At 46.4% G+C, this 23494-nt stretch overlaps 1 protein-coding gene across 1 annotated transcript; it reads right to left on the reverse strand.

The window, feature by feature from the left end:
* Positions 1-1554: 1554 nt before the first annotated feature.
* Positions 1555-21421, reverse strand: FSTL1 (follistatin like 1; the record flags this gene model as incomplete). Its single annotated transcript, XM_056552772.1, has 9 exons — positions 1555-2078; positions 2588-2649; positions 7944-8054; positions 10415-10527; positions 12353-12471; positions 18151-18281; positions 18373-18405; positions 18532-18661; positions 21279-21421. Coding segments are annotated over 9 exons (887 nt in total), but the record flags the coding sequence as incomplete, so codon positions are not given.
* Between the last annotated feature and the right edge of the window lie 2073 nt (positions 21422-23494).

Raw genomic sequence — 23494 nt, forward strand, 5'->3', positions numbered from 1 at the left:
CTCCTGAAATACTCTGCACTGCTGTGGACCCTGCCCCTCCACTATATAACTCTCACCCTGTGACCTCCCCATGATCAGCACACTCCTCTACTGAAATACTCTGTACTGCTTTGGACCCTGCTCATCCACTATGTAACTTTCACCCTGTGCCCTCCACATGATCAGCACACTCCTCTCCTGAAATACTCTGTAATGCTGTGGACCCTGCTCCTCCACTATATAACTCTCACCCTGTGACCTCCACATGATCAGTACACTCCTCTCCTGAAATACTCTGTACTGCTGTGGACCCTGCTCCTCCACCATATAACTCTCACCCTGTGACCTCCACATGATCAGCACACTCCTCTCCTGAAATACTCTGTACTGCTGTGGACCCTGCTCCTCCACTATATAACTCTCACCCTGTGACCTCCACATGATCAGCACACTCCTCTCCTGAAATACTCTGTACTGCTGTTGACCCTGCTCTTCCACTATATAACTCTCACCCTGTGACCTCCACATGATCAGCTCACTCCTCTCCTGAAATACTCTGTACTGCTGTGGACCCTGCTCCTCCACTATATAACTCTCACCCTGTGACCTCCACATGATCAGTACACTCCTCTCCTGAAATACTCTGTACTGCTGTGGACACTGCTCCTCCACTATATAACTCTCACCCTGTGACCTCCACATGATCAGTACACTCCTCTCCTGAAATACTCTGTACTGCTGTGGACACTGCTCCTCCACTATATAACCCTCACCCTGTGACCTCCACATGATCAGCATACTCCTCTCCTGAAATACTCTGTACTGCTGTGGACCCTGCTCCTCCACTATATCACTCTCACCCTGTGCTGCTGCTCCTTCCAATGATTATATACAGGACACACAAAGATATTTTATTAGTTTTTTTATTTGGTTGTTACAGAATAAAAAAATACTGATATAAAAAACAAATATGGGGTGAAATATATGCAAAAAAATAAAATAAAGGCGGTGCCTGGTGAAGGGGGGGGGGGGGGGGGGGACACAGCGGATCCTGCACAGCTCGGTGGTGTGGAGGGGGCTGGGATGATGGGAATTGTAGTTCTTCTAGAACAGTGTTTACCAATCAGTGTGCCTCCAGCTGTTGCAAAACTACAACTCCCAGGATGCCCGGACAGCCAACGGCTGTCCGGGCATACTGGGAGTTGTAGTTTTGCGACATCTGGAGGGCTGCAGTTTGAAGAGCACTGTTTTGGGGTCCCAATTACATGGGTCCCTTAAAGCGACAGTAGCCAAATTAATGTGACAGGCTGCAGCGCCCCCCTCCCCCACCAGGTGCCCCCCATCTAAATCCATCTTAATATATGATTGTATGAGGCTGGAAGCTGAGCAAAATGGCCGCGTGACGCCCGAAGCGCAGGAACGATACAGGGAGAGGCGCGGTGTCGCTACGTCTACAATATAACACCTAAATATCAATAAACACACAACGTAAAATACAGTATGGACCCGGGGCCCGGAAATCATAGCACCGTAAAAGGGGGAGGAGTCCAATGGAGGGCGGCGAAACCTTTCGTAAAATAAAAAAAAAATGGGTTAAAAAACATTCCCGTCTTTGGCAAAACGTCCGCGCGAAAAGACGCGACATAGACGAAAGACTAAGATACTGCGCCAAAGGGGAGGGGCGCTCCGCACACCTGCTGTCTGTAGACTCCGCCTCTGGACACGCCTCCTACGGATACAGTATTACGATAGGGGAGGCAATAAGGCACGCAGCGAGCGAGTAACAGAGCAGCCGCCATGTTGCCGGGGTCCGGGCGCCCTATTGCCGGCTCTATGCACCGGAGAGGAGATCATGGGAAGATTTACTGGACAAGGGGGAGGGGTCATGCCCACAAGCCCCGCCCCCTTGTATTTGTTTGCACCTATGCCCTACGTAAGATTCATATTCGTCCCATTGATAAAAGCTAAGAAGAGATTCTCCTGCCCGGCCCCATAGACTAAGGAATGGAAGGGGCGCGCGTCGGGCGAACTGCAGGAGAACCGTATCCTCCACCTCAGATGTCCTTAATGCTCAGTGTCTTGGACTTCTCAGCGGTCTCCTGTAAGAACAACAAGGATCAGTCAGGAGATATATATATATATAACAGGAGGATTAGTCAAGTATATATATATATATATATATATATATATATATATATATATATATATATCAGGAGGATCAGTCAAGTATATATATATATATATATATATATATATATATATATATCAGGAGGATCAGTCAAGTATATATATATATATATATCAGGAGGATCAGTCAAGTATATATATATATATCAGGAGGATCAGTCAGAATATATATATATAATAGGAGGATCAGTCAGGATATAGAGATATATATATATATATATATATATATATATATATATATACAGGAGGATCAGTCAAAAAAAATAAAATATATATATATATATATATATAACAGGAGGATCAGTCAGGATATATATATATCAGGAGGATCAGTCAAGTATATATATATATATATCAGGAGGATCAGTCAAGTATATATCAGCTGTAGTATCCGCCCTCAGTATAGGTCACATGACTTTACCTGGTGTTTTCTCAACTCGTCCACATATCGGTTCATATCGCCCTCTGGTTGCCCATCTTTACCTGGAAGTAGACAGAGACAGGTGAGAGACGTCATCCAGAGATCAGTCACCCAGAGATCAGTCACCCAGAGATCAGTCACCCAGAGATCAGTCACCCAGAGATCAGTCACCCAGAGATCAGTCACCCAGAGATCAGTCACCCAGAGATCAGTCAGCCAGGGATCAGTCAGCCAGGGATCAGTCGCCAGGGATCAGTCGCCCCACACATCACTGTAGATGGCCGCTGTGCAGGTGTCAGGATCACAGGCAGGGTCAGTGTACCGCCACATAGTGCACAGCACTGGACACATCTGTAATGTCTGGTATCTGTGTATTATGTGGACATGTATGTATGGTGGTGTTTACTCTCACAGGACATGTATGTATGGTGGTGTTTACCTTCACAGGACATGTATGTATGGTGGTGTTTACCTTCACAGGACATGTATGTATGGTGGTGTTTACCTTCACAGGACATGTATGTATGGTGGTGTTTACCTTCACAGGACATGTATGTATGGTGGTGTTTACCCTCACAGGACATGTATGTATGGTGGTGTTTACTCTCACAGGACATGTATGTATGGTGGTGTTTACTCTCACAGGACATGTATGTATGGTGGTGTTTACTCTCACAGGACATGTATGTATGGTGGTGTTTACTCTCACAGGACATGTATGTATGGTGGTGTTTACCCTCACAGGACATGTATGTATGGTGGTGTTTACTCTCACAGGACATGTATGTATGGTGGTGTTTACCCTCACAGGACATGTATGTATGGTGGTGTTTACTCTCACAGGACATGTATGTATGGTGGTGTTTACTCTCACAGGACATGTATGTATCGTGGTGTTTACCTTCACAGGACATGTATGTATCGTAGTGTTCACCCTCACAGGACATGTATGTATCGTAGTGTTTACTCTCACAGGACATGTATGTATGGTGGTGTTTACTCTCACAGGACATGTATGTATCGTGGTGTTTACCTTCACAGGACATGTATGTATCGTAGTGTTCACCCTCACAGGACATGTATGTATGGTGGTGTTTACTCTCACAGGACATGTATGTATGGTGGTGTTTACTCTCACAGGACATGTATGTATGGTGGTGTTTACCCTCACAGGACATGTATGTATGGTGGTGTTTACCCTCACAGGACATGTATGTATGGTGGTGTTTACTCTCACAGGACATGTATGTATGGTGGTGTTTACTCTCACAGGACATGTATGTATGGTGGTGTTTACTCTCACAGGACATGTATGTATCGTAGTGTTTACTCTCACAGGACATGTATGTATCGTGGTGTTTACTCTCACAGGACATGTATGTATGGTGGTGTTTACTCTCACAGGACATGTATGTATGGTGGTGTTTACTCTCACAGGACATGTATGTATGGTGGTGTTTACCCTCACAGGACATGTATGTATGGTGGTGTTTACCCTCACAGGACATGTATGTATGGTGGTGTTTACCCTCACAGGACATGTATGTATCGTGGTGTTTACCCTCACAGGACATGTATGTATGGTGGTGTTTACTCTCACAGGACATGTATGTATGGTGGTGTTTACTCTCACAGGACATGTATGTATGGTGGTGTTTACCCTCACAGGACATGTATGTATGGTGGTGTTTACTCTCACAGGACATGTATGTATGGTGGTGTTTACCCTCACAGGACATGTATGTATGGTGGTGTTTACTCTCACAGGACATGTATGTATCGTGGTGTTTACTCTCACAGGACATGTATGTATCGTGGTGTTTACTCTCACAGGACATGTATGTATGGTGGTGTTTACCCTCACAGGACATGTATGTATCGTGGTGTTTACTCTCACAGGACATGTATGTATGGTGGTGTATATATTCACAGGACATGTATGTATCGTGGTGTTTACTCTCACAGGACATGTATGTATGGTGGTGTTTACTCTCACAGGACATGTATGTATGGTGGTGTTTACCCTCACAGGACATGTATGTATGGTGGTGTTTACTCTCACAGGACATGTATGTATCGTGGTGTTTACCCTCACAGGACATGTATGTATGGTGGTGTTTACTCTCACAGGACATGTATGTATCGTGGTGTTTACTTTCACAGGACATGTATGTATGGTGGTGTTTACCCTCACAGGACATGTATGTATGGTGGTGTTTACTCTCACAGGACATGTATGTATGGTGGTGTTTACTCTCACAGGACATGTATGTATCGTGGTGTTTACCCTCACAGGACATGTATGTATCGTGGAGTATATATTCACAGGACATGTATGTATCGTGGTGTTTACTCTCACAGGACATGTATGTATCGTGGTGTTTACCCTCACAGGACATGTATGTATGGTGGTGTTTACTCTCACAGGACATGTATGTATCGTAGTGTTTACTCTCACAGGACATGTATGTATGGCGGTGTTTACCTTCACAGGACATGTATGTATGGTGGTGTTTACCCTCACAGGACATGTATGTATGGTGGTGTTTACCCTCACAGGACATGTATGTATCGTGGTGTTTACCCTCACAGGACATGTATGTATAGTGGTGTTTACTCTCACAGGACATGTATGTATGGTGGTGTTTACTCTCACAGGACATGTATGTATGGCGGTGTTTACCCTCACAGGACATGTATGTATCGTGGTGTTTACCCTCACAGGACATGTATGTATCGTGGTGTTTACCCTCACAGGACATGTATGTATCGTGGTGCTTACCCTCACAGGACATGTATGTATAGTGGTGTTTACTCTCACAGGACATGTATGTATGGTGGTGTTTACCCTCACAGGACGTGTATGTATCGTGGTGTTTACTCTCACAGGACATGTATGTATGGTGGTGTTTACCCTCACAGGACATGTATGTATCGTGGTGTTTACTCTCACAGGACATGTATGTATCGTGGTGTTTACTCTCACAGGACATGTATGTATCATGGTGTTTACCCTCACAGGACATGTATGTATCATGGTGTTTACTCTCACAGGACATGTATGTATGGTGGTGTTTACCCTCACAGGACATGTATGTATCGTGGTGTTTACCCTCACAGGACATGTATGTATGGTGGTGTTTACCTTCACAGGACATGTATGTATGGTGGTGTTTACCCTCACAGGACATGTATGTATCGTGGTGTTTACTCTCACAGGACATGTATGTATGGTGGTGTATATATTCACAGGACATGTATGTATCGTGGTGTTTACTCTCACAGGACATGTATGTATGGTGGTGTTTACCCTCACAGGACATGTATGTATGGTGGTGTTTACTCTCACAGGACATGTATGTATGGTGGTGTTTACCCTCACAGGACATGTATGTATCGTGGTGTTTACCCTCACAGGACATGTATGTATCGTGGTGTTTACTCTCACAGGACATGTATGTATGGTGGTGTTTACTCTAACAGGACATGTATGTATCGTGGTGTTTACCCTCACAGGACATGTATGTATCGTGGTGTTTACCCTCACAGGACATGTATGTATCGTGGTGTTTACCCTCACAGGACATGTATGTATCGTGGTGTTTACTCTCACAGGACATGTATGTATCGTGGTGTTTACCTTCACAGGACATGTATGTATGGTGGTGTTTACTCTCACAGGACATGTATGTATGGTGGTGTTTACTCTCACAGGACATGTATGTATGGTGGTGTTTACCCTCACAGGACATGTATGTATCGTGGTGTTTACCCTCACAGGACATGTATGTATCGTGGTGTTTACTCTCACAGGACATGTATGTATGGTGGTGTTTACTCTAACAGGACATGTATGTATCGTGGTGTTTACCCTCACAGGACATGTATGTATGGTGGTGTTTACCCTCACAGGACATGTATGTATGGTGGTGTTTACCCTCACAGGACATGTATGTATGGTGGTGTTTACTCTCACAGGACATGTATGTATGGTGGTGTTTACTCTCACAGGACATGTATGTATGGTGGTGTTTACTCTCACAGGACATGTATGTATGGTGGTGTTTACTCTCACAGGACATGTATGTATGGTGGTGTTTACTCTCACAGGACATGTATGTATCGTGGAGTATATATTCACAGGACATGTATGTATGGTGGTGTTTACCCTCACAGGACATGTATGTATGGTGGTGTTTACCCTCACAGGACATGTATGTATGGTGGTGTTTACCCTCACAGGACATGTATGTATCGTAGTGTTTACCCTCACAGGACATGTATGTATCGTGGTGTTTACTCTCACAGGACATGTATGTATGGTGGTGTTTACTCTCACAGGACATGTATGTATGGTGGTGTTTACTCTCACAGGACATGTATGTATGGCGGTGTTTACCCTCACAGGACATGTATGTATCGTGGAGTATATATTCACAGGACATGTATGTATGGTGATGTTTACCCTCACAGGACATGTATGTATGGTGGTGTTTACCCTCACAGGACATGTATGTATGGTGGTGTTTACTCTCACAGGACATGTATGTATCGTAGTGTTTACTCTCACAGGACATGTATGTATCGTGGTGTTTACCCTCACAGGACATGTATGTATCGTAGTGTTTACTCTCACAGGACATGTATGTATCGTGGAGTATATATTCACAGGACATGTATGTATGGTGATGTTTACCCTCACAGGACATGTATGTATGGTGGTGTTTACTCTCACAGGACATGTATGTATGGTGGTGTTTACTCTCACAGGACATGTATGTATCGTAGTGTTTACTCTCACAGGACATGTATGTATGGTGGTGTTTACTCTCACAGGACATGTATGTATCGTGGTGTTTACTCTCACAGGACATGTATGTATGGTGGTGTTTACTCTCACAGGACATGTATGTATCGTGGTGTTTACCCTCACAGGACATGTATGTATGGTGGTGTTTACCTTCACAGGACATGTATGTATCGTGGTGTTTACCCTCACAGGACATGTATGTATGGTGGTGTTTACCTTCACAGGACATGTATGTATCGTGGTGTTTACCCTCACAGGACATGTATGTATCGTGGTGTTTACTCTCACAGGACATGTATGTATGGTGGTGTTTACTCTCACAGGACATGTATGTATGGTGGTGTTTACTCTCACAGGACATGTATGTATCGTGGTGTTTACTCTCACAGGACATGTATGTATCGTGGTGTTTACCCTCACAGGACATGTATGTATGGTGGTGTTTACCCTCACAGGACATGTATGTATCGTGGTGTTTACCTTCACAGGACATGTATGTATGGTGGTGTTTACCTTCACAGGACATGTATGTATCGTGGTGTTTACCTTCACAGGACATGGCGGTGCACACCCAGTTCCCACAGGCGCAGACGCAGCGGTTGCACTGGACTTGTGTCTCTGCTCCGTCCTCATAAGTCTCATCTTCTAGGGCACATTCTGTGGAGCAGATAATACCGCAAATATAGGGTTTATATACCGCAAATATAGGGTTTATATACCGCAAATATAGGGTTTATATACCGCAAATATAGGGTGTATATACCGCAAATATAGGGTGTATATACCGCAAATATAGGGTGTATATACCGCAAATATAGGGTGTATATACCGCAAATATAGGGTTTATATACCGCAAATATAGGGTTTATATACCGCAAATATAGGGTGTATATACCGCAAATATAGGGTGTATATACCGCAAATATAGGGTGTATATACCGCAAATATAGGGTGTATATACCGCAAATATAGGGTGTATATACCGCAAATATAGGGTGTATATACCGCAAATATAGGGTTTATATACCGCAAATATAGGGTTTATATACCGCAAATATAGGGTTTATATACCGCAAATATAGGGTTTATATACCGCAAATATAGGGTGTATATACCGCAAATATAGGGTTTATATACCGCAAATATAGGGTGTATATACCGCAAATATAGGGTTTATATACCGCAAATATAGGGTGTATATACCGCAAATATAGGGTTTATATACCGCAAATATAGGGTTTATATACCGCAAATATAGGGTTTATATACCGCAAATATAGGGTTTATATACCGCAAATATAGGGTGTATATACCGCAAATATAGGGTGTATATACCGCAAATATAGGGTGTATATACCGCAAATATAGGGTTTATATACCGCAAATATAGGGTGTATATACCGCAACTATAGGGTTTATATACCGCAAATATAGGGTGTATATACCGCAAATATAGGGTGTATATACCGCAAATATAGGGTGTATATACCGCAAATATAGGGTGTATATACCGCAAATATAGGGTGTATATACCGCAAATATAGGGTGTATATACCGCAAATATAGGGTGTATATACCGCAAATATAGGGTTTATATACCGCAAATATAGGGTGTATATACCGCAAATATAGGGTGTATATACCGCAAATATAGGGTGTATATACCGCAAATATAGGGTGTATATACCGCAAATATAGGGTTTATATACCGCAAATATAGGGTGTATATACCGCAAATATAGGGTGTATATACCGCAAATATAGGGTGTATATACCGCAAATATAGGGTGTATATACCGCAAATATAGGGTGTATATACCGCAAATATAGGGTGTATATACCGCAAATATAGGGTGTATATGCCGCACATATAGGGTGTATATACCGCAGATATAGGGTGTATATACCGCAGATATAGGGTGTGTATACACCGCATATATAGGGTGTATATACCGCAAATATAGGGTGTATATACCGCAAATATAGGGTGTATATACCGCAAATATAGGGTGTATATACCGCAGATATAGGGTGTATATACCGCAGATATATAGTGTATGTACCGCAGACATATAGTGTATATACCGCAGACATATATAGTGTATGTACCGCAGACATATATATATAGTGTATGTACCGCAGACATATATAGTGTATGTACCGCAGACATATATATATATATATATATATATATATATATAGTGTATGTACCGCAGACATATAGTGTATATACCGCAGACATATATAGTGTATATACCGCAGACATATATATATAGTGTATATACCGCAGACATATATATAGTGTATATACCGCAGACATATATATAGTGTATATACTGCAGACATATATATAGTGTATATACCGCAGACATATATATAGTGTATATACCGCAGACATATATAGTGTATATACCGCAGACATATATATAGTGTATACACCGCAGACATATATATAGTGTATACACCGCAGACATATATATATAGTGTATATACCGCAGTCATATATAGTGTATATACCGCAGACATATATATATATATATATATATATATATATAGTGTATATACCGCAGACATATATATATATATATATATAGTGTATATACCGCAGACATATATATATATATAGTGTATATACCGCAGACATATATATATAGTGTATATACCGCAGACATATATATATATATAGTGTATATACCGCAGACATATATATAGTGTATATACCGCAGACATATATATATATATATAGTGTATATACCGCAGACATATATATATATATAGTGTATATACCGCAGACATATATATAGTGTATATACCGCAGACATATATATATATATATAGTGTATATACCGCAGACATATATATATATATAGTGTATATACCGCAGACATATATATATAGTGTATATACCGCAGACATATATATAGTGTATATACCGCAGACATATATATAGTGTATATACCGCAGACATATATATAGTGTATATACCGCAGACAGAGAATACATGGGGGGCCGCTTACTCTTCTCTGGGGGGGTGAACGTTGGGTTCAGACACTTCAGGAATTCATTGAAGCTCAGTTTCCAGTCGGAGTTCTCGTCGGAGAGTTCGATCAGCGCCTCCACACACAGACCCCTGGGGAGGAGAAGAGAATGTGCTGTCATATTGTACATGGGGCCCCTCCGTGCTGTGGCCCCTCCATACTGTGGCCCCTCCGTGCTGTGGCCCCCTCTGTGCTGTGACCCCCTCCATGCTGTGGCCCCTCTGTGCTGTGACCCCCTCCATGCTGTGGCCCCTCCATGCTGTGGCCCCTCTGTGCTGTGACCCCCTCAGTGCTGTGTCCCCTCCATGCTGTGTCCCCTCCATCCCTCCGTGCTGTGTCCCCTCCATGCTGTGGCCCCTCCATGCTGTGACCCCCTCCATGCTGTGGCCCCTCCGTGCTGTGTCCCCTCTGTGCTGTGTCCCCTCCATGCTGTGGCCCCTCCATGCTGTGGCCCCCTCCATGCTGTGACCCCTCCATGCTGTGGCCCCCTCCATGCTGTGACCCCTCCATGCTGTGTCCCCTCTGTGCTGTGGCCCCTCCATGCTGTGTCCCCTCCATGCTGTGTCCCCTCCATCCCTCCGTGCTGTGTCCCCTCCATGCTGTGGCCCCTCCATGCTGTGACCCCTCCATGCTGTGGCCCCTCCGTGCTGTGTCCCCTCTGTGCTGTGTCCCCTCCGTGCTGTGGCCCCTCCATGCTGTGACCCCCTCCATGCTGTGTCCCCTCTGTGCTGTGGCCCCTCCATGCTGTGACCCCCTCCATGCTGTGGCCCCTCCGTGCTGTGTCCCCTCTGTGCTGTGTCCCCTCCATGCTGTGGCCCCTCCATGCTGTGGCCCCTCCATGCTGTGACCCCCTCCGTGCTGTGTCCCCTCTGTGCTGTGTCCCCTCTGTGCTGTGTCCCCTCCATGCTGTGGCCCCTCCATCCCTCCGTGCTGTGTCCCCTCCATGCTGTGACCCCCTCCATGCTGTGACCCCCTCCATGCTGTGACCCCCTCCATGCTGTGGCCCCTCCGTGCTGTGGCCCCTCCATGCTGTGGCCCCTCCATCCCTCCGTGCTGTGTCCCCTCCATGCTGTGACCCCCTCCGTGCTGTGGCCCCTCCGTGCTGTGGCCCCTCCATGCTGTGGCCCCTCCGTGCTGTGACCCCCTCCGTGCTGTGACCCCCTCTGTGCTGTGGCCCCTCCATCCCTCCATGCTGTGGCCCCTCCATGCTGTGGCCCCTCCGTGCTGTGACCCCCTCCGTGCTGTGGCCCCCTCCGTGCTGTGGCCCCCTCCGTGCTGTGGCCCCCTCCGTGCTGTGGCCCCCTCCGTGCTGTGGCCCCTCTGTGCTGTGGCCCCTCCATGCTGTGACCCCCTCCGTGCTGTGGCCCCCTCCGTGCTGTGGCCCCCTCCATGCTGTGGCCCCTCTGTGCTGTGACCCCCTCCATGCTGTGGCCCCTCCATCCCTCCGTGCTGTGTCCCCTCTGTGCTGTGGCCCCTCCGTGCTGTGGCCCCTCCGTGCTGTGGCCCCTCCGTGCTGTGGCCCCTCCGTGCTGTGACCCCCTCCATGCTGTGAGCCCCTCCATGCTGTGACCCCCTCCATGCTGTGACCCCCTCCATGCTGTGGCCCCTCCGTGCTGTGTCCCCTCCGTGCTGTGTCCCCTCCATGCTGTGGCCCCTCCATGCTGTGGCCCCTCCATCCCTCCGTGCTGTGACCCCCTCCGTGCTGTGTCCCCTCCATGCTGTGACCCCCTCCATGCTGTGGCCCCTCCATGCTGTGGCCCCTCCATGCTGTGACCCCCTCCATGCTGTGACCCCCTCCATGCTGTGACCCCCTCCATGCTGTGACCCCCTCCATGCTGTGGCCCCTCCATGCTGTGGCCCCTCCATGCTGTGGCCCCTCCATGCTGTGGCCCCGGGGTGGGTTCCTATTGCTCTTACTTGAGGATCTTGTTGGTCTCCTGGTCCATGTAGGTGGTGATATTAATGGCCGTCTGGTTCTGCTCCAAGAACTTCAGGAACTCGGAGGAGTCCAGCCGGGAGTCGCCATCGTCGTAGCTCTGAAATATTCACAAATATAAGTGATGTCATTTGGTGACAACCAATATGGCCGCCACCATATCTCCTCAAGGGTTGTCACCTAGAGATTTGCCATTCAGGCACCTGGGAGAGCTGGGTAATAAGCCAGTGTGGGGACCATCATGGCGGCTCTGATTGGACCGTGTGAGAATCTGACAGGAGACGACAGCACAAAGGTTTATTATATCAAATACGGAAGAAGTGCGAGCTCTGCGGCCGATTACAACGCTTTCGTTGTGTTCTGGTTGTCATGGTGACGGAACGTTTTCTATAGGATGAATTGATCAGTGTTTAACCCCTTCAGCAGGTTCTCTCAGAGTCATGGTGACCTGGTGGGAGGCGAGCGGAATATACCGCCCTATAGAAGGTGCCGTCATTGTGCCGCACGTCTCCTGCCCGACACCCACTCATTTACCATGAAGGAAACAAGAAGCGGCGCCTCCAACCGCAGCGCTGTCACATGACACATGATAATAGTGACTGCTGGAGACTAGATAGGCAGGATAACAATACAGCGGACTGGAGAGTCTTCATACACACTTATCATACGGGCTATCCTGATATCATATGGACTATCCTGATATCATACGGGCTATCCTGATATCATACGGGCTATCCTGATATCATACGGGCTATCCTGATATCATACGGGCTATCCTGATATCATACGGGCTATCCTGATATCATACGGGCTATCCTGATATCATACGGGCTATCCTGATATCATACGGGCTATCCTGTTATCATACGGGCTATCCTGATATCATACGGGCTATCCTGTTATCATATGGACTATCCTGTTATCATACGGTCTATCCTGTTATCATACGGACTATCCTGTTATCATAGGGGCTATCCTGTTATCATAGGGGCTATCCTGTTATCATAGGGGCTATCCTGTTATCATAGGGGCTATCCTGTTATCATACGGACTATCCTGTTATCATAGGTGCTATCCTGTTATCATATGGGCTATCCTGTTATCATAGGGGCTATCCTGTTATCATAGGGGCTATCCTGTTATCATATGGACTATCCTGTTATCATATGGGCTATCCTGTTATCATATGGACTATCCTGTTATCATATGGACTATCCTGTTATCATACGGTCTATCCTGTTATCATACGGACTATCCTGTTATCATAGGGGCTATCCTGTTATCATAGGGGCTATCCTGTTATCATAGGGGCTATCCTGTTATCATAGGGGCTATCCTGTTATCATACGGACTATCCTGTTATCATAGGTGCTATCCTGTTATCATATGGGCTATCCTGTTATCATAGGGGCTATCCTGTTATCATAGGGGCTATCCTGTTATCATAGGGGCTATCCTGTTATCATATGGGCTATCCTGATATCATACGGGCTATCCTGTTATCATATGGGCTATCCTGATATCATATGGACTATCCTGTTATCATATGGACTATCCTGTTATCATACGGACTATCCTGTTATCATAGGTGCTATCCTGTTATCATATGGGCTATCCTGATATCATACGGGCTATCCTGTTATCATATGGGCTATCCTGATATCATATGGACTATCCTGTTATCATATGGACTATCCTGTTATCATATGGACTATCCTGTTATCATCCTGTTATCATATGGACTATCCTGTTATCATATGGACTATCCTGTTATCATATGGACTATCCTGTTATCATATGGACTATCCTGTTATCATACGGACTATCCTGTTATCATACGGGCTATCCTGTCATCATACGGGCTATCCTGTCATCATACGGGCTATCCTGTTATCATACGGGCTATCCTGTTATCATACGGGCTATCCTGTTATCATACGGGCTATCCTGTTATCATAGGGGCTATCCTGTTATCATGTGGGCTATCCTGTTATCATGTGGGCTATCCTGTTATCATACGGGCTATCCTGTTATCATATGGACTATCCTGTTATCATATGGACTATCCTGTTATCATACGGACTATCCTGTTATCATAGGTGCTATCCTGTTATCATATGGGCTATCCTGATATCATACGGGCTATCCTGTTATCATATGGGCTATCCTGATATCATATGGACTATCCTGTTATCATATGGACTATCCTGTTATCATATGGACTATCCTGTTATCATCCTGTTATCATATGGACTATCCTGTTATCATATGGACTATCCTGTTATCATATGGACTATCCTGTTATCATATGGACTATCCTGTTATCATACGGGCTATCCTGATATCATACGTGCTATCCTGATATCATACGTGCTATCCTGTCATCATATGTGCTATCCTGTCATCATATGTGCTATCCTGTCATCATACGTGCTATCCTGTCATCATACGTGCTATCCTGTCATCATACGTGCTATCCTGTCATCATATGTGCTATCCTGTCATCATATGTGCTATCCTGTCATCATACGTGCTATCCTGTCATCATACGTGCTATCCTGTCATCATACGTGCTATCCTGTCATCATACGGGCTATCCTGTCATCATACGGGCTATCCTGTCATCATACGGGCTATCCTGTCATCATACGGGCTATCCTGTCATCATACGGGCTATCCTGTCATCATACGGGCTATCCTGTCATCATACGGGCTATCCTGTCATCATACGGGCTATCCTGTCATCATACGGGCTATCCTGTCATCATACGGGCTATCCTGTTATCATACGGGCTATCCTGTTATCATACGGGCTATCCTGTTATCATAGGGGCTATCCTGTTATCATGTGGGCTATCCTGTTATCATGTGGGCTATCCTGATATCATACGGGCTATCCTGTTATCATACGGGCTATCCTGTTATCATACGGGCTATCCTGTCATCATATGGGCTATCCTGTCATCATACGGGCTATCCTGTCATCATACGGGCTATCCTGTTATCATATGGGCTATCCTGTTATCATATGGGCTATCCTGTTATCATATGGGCTATCCTGTTATCATATGGGCTATCCTGTTATCATATGGGCTATCCTGTTATCATATGGGCTATCCTGTTATCATATGGGCTATCCTGTTATCATATGGGCTATCCTGTTATCATATATATATATCACAGTGCTGGAGACAAGACAGGCAGGATTACACTAGCAGACTGGAGGATATATATATATACACATTTATACTGTTATCAGAAGCATAATACGATTATTACTGACTAAGGCTCCTTCTTCTTTCTCCCACTATTCCCGTAAAAACCAACGGCACCCGACGGCCCCATAACAGTAAATGGGAGCTGCCGGGTCCGGTGTCGCTCCACAGCCCTGTTCTTCCGTCCGCATCATGGCGTCTGTTACGCCGAGCGCTCCGGGTTCCCGCTCATCCCCGGAGCGCTCGCAGACCCGCTGACCGGGAGCGCTGCGATAATGTCCCTAGCCGGGATGCGATCCGCGACGCTCGCGATTCGCATTCCGGCCCGCTTACCAGACTCGTTCCCCGTTTGTGCTGTCCCGGCGCACGCGGCCCCGCTCACCGGCTCTTTAAGATTTAAAGGGCCAGTGCACCAATGATTGGTGCCTGGCCCAATCAGTCTGATTAGCTTCCACCTGTGCACCTGTTCCATGCTCATATAACCTCACTCCCTACTTATACCTCACTTCCCCTGCACTCCCTATTTATACCTCACTTCCCCTGCACTCCCTATTTATACCTCACTTCCCCTGCACTCCCTATTTATACCTCACTTCCCCTGCACTCCCTCGCTGGATCTTGTTGCCATTGTGCCAGTGAAAGTGTTCCCTTGTGTGTTCCTAGCCTGTGTTCCTGACCTCCTGCCGTTGCCCCTGACTACGATCCTTGCCGCCTGCCCTGACCTTCTGCTACGTCTGACCTTGCTCTTGTCTACTCCCTTGTACCGCGCTTATCTTCAGCAGTCAGAGAGGTTGAGCCGTTGCCGGTGGATACGACCTGGTCACTACCGCCGCAGCAAGACCATCCCGCTTTGCGGCGGGCTCTGGTGAAAACCAGTAGTAACTTAGAACTGGTCCACCGACACGGTCCACGCCAATCCCTCTCTGGCACAGAGGATCCACCTCCAGCCAGCCGAATCCTAACGGCGTCTTATGGAGGAGCATGTGACATACAGGTCACTCTGCTTCCTCCGTAGCGTTCCGCTGGGCGCAGTGGAGTGACCTGTATGTCACATGCTCCTCCATAAGACGCCATAATGCGGACGGAAGAACGGGGCAGCGGGGAGGAGCACCAGGTACCGCATTTGGTATCGAGGACATTAGACGGGTCCCCGATACCGATACTAGTATCAGGACATCCCTATTAATTACTGACAGGTCTATTATACTGCTGGAGACTAGACAGGCAGGATCACAAAACTGACAACAGCGGAGGGAACTACAGTAACCAGCATGGACCTCCGGATATCAGTAGATGAAGATTACACTGACTGAATTACAGCTCTAGCGTACTGCTGGATACTAGATAGGCAGGACTAGACAGCAGACAATAGCAGCTATTAAGACTGTACCACACACTGTCACAATGTAGTAGAGCAGCCGTCTCAAAACTGTGGTCCTCCAGGTTTTGCGGAACTACAACTCCCAGCATGCTCGGACAGCCAACGGCTGTCCGGGCATGCTGGGAGTTGTAGTTCCGCAACAGCTGGAGTTCCAGTTTGGAGACCACTGTAATAACTACACTACTGATCTATGGTCTCCTCCTCTTCCTGTATACAGCTCCCTGCTGGTCTATGGTCTCCTCCTCTTCCTGTATACAGCTCCCTGCTGGTCTATGGTCTCCTCCTCTTCCTGTATACAGCTCCCTGCTGGTCTATGGTCTCCTCCTCTTCCTGTATACAGCTCCCTGCTGGTCTATGGTCTCCTCCTCTTCCTGTATACAGCTCCCTGCTGGTCTATGGTCTCCTCCTCTTCCTGTATACAGCTCCCTGCTGGTCTATGGTCTCCTCCTCTTCCTGTATACAGCTCCCTGCTGGTCTATGGTCTCCTCCTCTTCCTGTATACAGCTCCCTGCTGGTCTATGGTCTCCTCCTCTTCCTGTATACAGCTCCCTGCTGGTCTATGGTCTCCTCCTCTTCCTGTATACAGCTCCCTGCTGGTCTATGGTCTCCTCCTCTTCCTGTATACAGCTCCCTGCTGGTCTATGGTCTCCTCCTCTTCCTGTATACAGCTCCCTGCTGGTCTATGGTCTCCTCCTCTTCCTGTATACAGCTCCCTGCTGGTCTATGGTCTCCTCCTCTTCCTGTATACAGCTCCCTGCTGGTCTATGGTCTCCTCCTCTTCCTGTATACAGCTCCCTGCTGGTCTATGGTCTCCTCCTCTTCCTGTATACAGCTCCCTGCTGGTCTATGGTCTCCTCCTCTTCCTGTATACAGCTCCCTGTTGGTCTATGGTCTCCTCCTCTTCCTGTATACAGCTCCCTGCTGGTCTATGGTCTCCTCCTCTTCCTGTATACAGCTCCCTGCTGGTCTATGGTCTCCTCCTCTTCCTGTATACAGCTCCCTGCTGGTCTATGGTCTCCTCCTCTTCCTGTATACAGCTCCCTGTTGGTCTATGGTCTCCTCCTCTTCCTGTATACAGCTCCCTGCTGGTCTATGGTCTCCTCCTCTTCCTGTATACAGCTCCCTGCTGGTCTATGGTCTCCTCCTCCTCTTGCGGAGGGAGCGACTCCGCCGCGGTTTGTACCTTGAAGTATTTCTCCAGGATCTCGCTGTAGTTGTTGCCCTTGGAGAACCAGCCGTCTGGGATGATCTCCGCTTCCAGCCACTGGATGACGCGCCTGCGCAGCTCGTCGCGATCGGACTGGTAGCACACCACTGAGAGGACCCAATGGGAAAATGGAAGGGGTTAATAATAAGGAATTATAGAGAGATACAGCCGGTGGTAATACAGTGTGGGGGTCTGTACCTGGGCTGGCAGCGGGGGCGTCATCCGTCTTCTCTGCACAAAAGAATAGAGACAAGACGATTAGAACAGGAGCGATAGTCTGCAGAGTGATACAATGTGACGGCCCATAACTATAATAACTATGATGGGGGCCGTAATAACGTCGTCATATCCTCTCACCTTTGCAGTGGCCATCGTAGTCCACCTGTATCTTGGACCCGGTCAGGCAGGCGTCCCGGTGCAGCTCACAGTGGTTCAGGTAGGTCTTCCCATTACTACCGCACACCGGCCTTTTGTGGGACTTACATTTCTAGAGAAGAACCACAACTGGGTGATTATCCCTACACCAGACCATGAGATCATCCATATACCAGACCAGGAGATCATCCATATACCAGGCACCAGACCAGGAGATCGTCCATATACCAGACCAGGAGATCATCCATATACCAGACATCAGACCATGAGATCATCCATATACCAGACCAGGAGATCATCCATATACTATACACCAGACCAGGAGATCATCCATATACCAGACCAGGAGATCATCCATATACTACACACCAGACCAGGAGATCATCCATATACCAGACCAGGAGATCATATATATACTATACACCAGACCAGGAGATCATCCATATACCAGACACAAGACCAGGAGATCATCCATACACCAGACCAGGAGATCATCCATATACCAGACACCAGACCAGGAGATCATCCATATACCAGACCAGGAGATCATCCATATACCAGACACCAGACCAGGAGATCATCCATACACCAGACCAGGAGATCATCCATATACTAGACACCAGACCAGGAGATCATCCATATACCAGACACCAGACCAGGAGATCATATATATACTATACACCAGAACCAGGAGATCATCCATATACCAGACCAGGAGATCATCCATATACTAGACACCAGACCAGGAGATCATCCATATACCAGACCAGGAGATCATCCATATACCAGACACCAGACCAGGAGATCATCCATATACCAGACACCAGACCAGGAGATCATCCATATACTATACACCAGACCAGGAGATCATATATATATACCAGACACCAGACCAGGAGATCATCCATATACCAGACCAGGAGATCATCCATATACTAGACACCAGACCAGGAGATCATCCATATACCAGACCAGGAGATCATCCATATACCAGACACCAGACCAGGAGATCATCCATATACCAGACACCAGACCAGGAGATCATCCATATACTATACACCAGACCAGGAGATCATATATATATACCAGACACCAGACCAGGAGATCATCCATATACCAGACACCAGACCAGGAGATCATCCATATACCAGACACCAGACCAGGAGATCATCCATATACCAGACACCAGACCAGGAGATCATCCATATACCAGACACCAGACCAGGAGATCATCCATATACCAGACCAGGAGATCATCCATATACTAGACACCAGACCAGGAAATCATCCATATACCAGACACCAGACCAGGAGATCATCCATATACCAGACACCAGACCAGGAGATCATCCATATACCAGACACCAGACCAGGAGATCATCCATATACCAGACACCAGACCAGGAGATCATCCATATACCAGACACCAGACCAGGAGATCATCCATATACTATACACCAGACCAGGAGATCATATATATACCAGACACCAGACCAGGAGATCATCCATATACCAGACACAAGACCAGGAGATCATCCATATACCAGACACCAGACCAGGAGATCATCCATATACTAGACACCAGACCAGGAGATCATCCATATACTATACACCAGACCAGGAGATCATCCATATACTATACACCAGACCAGGAGATCATCCATATACTATACACCAGACCAGGAGATCATCCATATACCAGACCAGGAGATCATCCATATACCAGACACCAGACCAGGAGATCATCCATATACCAGACACCAGACCAGGAGATCATCCATACACCAGACACCAGACCAGGAGATCATCCATATACTATACACCAGACCAGGAGATCATCCATACACCAGACCAGGAGATCATCCATATACCAGACCAGGAGATCATATATATACTATACACCAGACCAGGAGATCATCCATACACCAGACCAGGAGATCATCCATATACTAGACACCAGACCAGGAGATCATCCATATACTATACACCAGACCAGGAGATCATATATAATACACTATACACCAGACCAGGAGATCATCCATACACCAGACCAGGAGATCATCCATATACCAGACACCAGACCAGGAGATCATCCATATACCAGACACCAGACCAGGAGATCATCCATATACCAGACCAGGAGATCATCCATATACCAGACACCAGACCAGGAGATCATCCATATACCAGACACCAGACCAGGAGATCATCCATACACCAGACACCAGACCAGGAGATCATCCATATACTATACACCAGACCAGGAGATCATCCATACACCAGACCAGGAGATCATCCATATACCAGACCAGGAGATCATATATATACTATACACCAGACCAGGAGATCATCCATACACCAGACCAGGAGATCATCCATATACTAGACACCAGACCAGGAGATCATCCATATACTATACACCAGACCAGGAGATCATATATAATACACTATACACCAGACCAGGAGATCATCCATACACCAGACCAGGAGATCATCCATATACCAGACACCAGACCAGGAGATCATCCATATACCAGACACCAGACCAGGAGATCATCCATATACCAGACCAGGAGATCATCCATATACCAGACACCAGACCAGGAGATCATCCATATACCAGACACCAGACCAGGAGATCATCCATATACCAGACACCAGACCAGGAGATCATCCATACACCAGACCAGGAGATCATCCATATACCACAGATATGACGCTGCTCTCACCTCGATGCACAGGCAGGTGGGCTCCCCCTTCTCGGTTACAGCACATTCTCTTCCAGCTCCGCAGAACACATTGGCGCACACCTTTGATTTGCTTTTTGGTTCTTCCTGTTTGAAAAGAGAAAAACAATAATAATGAGATAAAGCTGCAGAATCCTAAACCTCTCAGGGGATATAACTCTGGTATATACTGTGTATATCCCTACTATCTGCTGATCAGGCTGCAGTACTAAGATCCGCCAGTATGTGGCAGTATTACACAAGAATGTGATGGGGCTCGGCCGCCTCTTCCAAGAACTATACAAGGAGTTTCACCATCTTCCCCGAATTGTAAAGAAGCTGGAGAGGAATTTATACTGAGGGAAGGAAGACTCTGTATATAGTGACATCACGTTACCCCAATATACAGAATACTGGGAGGGATACATTGTATGATAGGAGATTAGATTGTGAGCTCCTGGGGTCAGGGATGATGGGAGTGATACATTGTATGATAGGAGATTAGATTGTGAGCTCCTGGGGTCAGGGATGATGGGAGTGATACATTGTATGATAGGAGATTAGATTGTGAGCTCCTGGGGTCAGGGATGATGGGAGTGATACATTGTATGATAGGAGATTAGATTGTGATCTCCTGGGGTCAGGGATGATGGGAGTGATACATTGTATGTGATAGGAGATTAGATTGTGATCTCCTGGGGTCAGGGATGATGGGAGTGATGATACATTGTATGATAGGAGATTAGATTGTGATATCCTGGGGTCAGGGATGATGGGAGTGATACATTGTATGTGATAGGAGATTAGATTGTGATCTCCTGGGGTCAGGGATGATGGGAGTGATACATTGTATGTGATAGGAGATTAGATTGTGATCTCCTGGGGTCAGGGATGATGGGAGTGATACATTGTATGATAGGAGATTAGATTGTGATCTCCTGGGGTCAGGGATGATGGGAGTGATACATTGTATGTGATAGGAGATTAGATTGTGATCTCCTGGGGTCAGGGATGATGGGAGTGATACATTGTATGATAGGAGATTAGATTGTGATCTCCTGGGGTCAGGGATGATGGGAGTGATACATTGTATGATAGGAGATTAGATTGTGATCTCCTGGGGTCAGGGATGATGGGAGTGATACATTGTATGATAGGAGATTAGATTGTGATCTCCTGGGGTCAGGGATGATGGGAGTGATACATTGTATGTGATAGGAGATTAGATTGTGATCTCCTGGGGTCAGGGATGATGGGAGTGATACATTGTATGATAGGAGATTAGATTGTGATCTCCTGGGGTCAGGGATGATGGGAGTGATACATTGTATGATAGGAGATTAGATTGTGATCTCCTGGGGTCAGGGATGATGGGAGTGATACATTGTATGATAGGAGATTAGATTGTGATCTCCTGGGGTCAGGGATGATGGGAGTGATACATTGTATGTGACAGGAGATTAGATTGTGATCTCCTGGGGTCAGGGATGATGGGAGTGATACATTGTATGTGATAGGAGATTAGATTGTGATCTCCTGGGGTCAGGGATGATGGGAGTGATACATTGTATGATAGGAGATTAGATTGTGAGCTCCTGGGGTCAGGGATGATGGGAGTGATACATTGTATGTGATAGGAGATTAGATTGTGATCTCCTGGGGTCAGGGATGATGGGAGTGATACATTGTATGATAGGAGATTAGATTGTGAGCTCCTGGGGTCAGGGATGATGGGAGTGATACATTGTATGTGATAGGAGATTAGATTGTGATCTCCTGGGGTCAGGGATGATGGGAGTGATACATTGTATGTGATAGGAGATTAGATTGTGAGCTCCTGGGGTCAGGGATGATGGGAGTGATACATTGTATGATAGGAGATTAGATTGTGATCTCCTGGGGTCAGGGATGATGGGAGTGATACATTGTATGATAGGAGATTAGATTGTGATCTCCTGGGGTCAGGGATGATGGGAGTGATACATTGTATGTGATAGGAGATTAGATTGTGATCTCCTGGGGTCAGGGATGATGGGAGTGATACATTGTATGATAGATTAGATTGTGATCTCCTGGGGTCAGGGATGATGGGAGTGATACATTGTATGTGATAGGAGATTAGATTGTGAGCTCCTGGGGTAAGGGATGATGGGAGTGATACATTGTATGATAGGAGATTAGATTGTGATCTCCTGGGGTCAGGGATGATGGGAGTGATA

Source organism: Hyla sarda, unplaced genomic scaffold (assembly GCF_029499605.1).
Source record: "Hyla sarda isolate aHylSar1 unplaced genomic scaffold, aHylSar1.hap1 scaffold_1894, whole genome shotgun sequence".
NCBI classification, from domain to species: Eukaryota; Metazoa; Chordata; class Amphibia; order Anura; family Hylidae; genus Hyla; species Hyla sarda.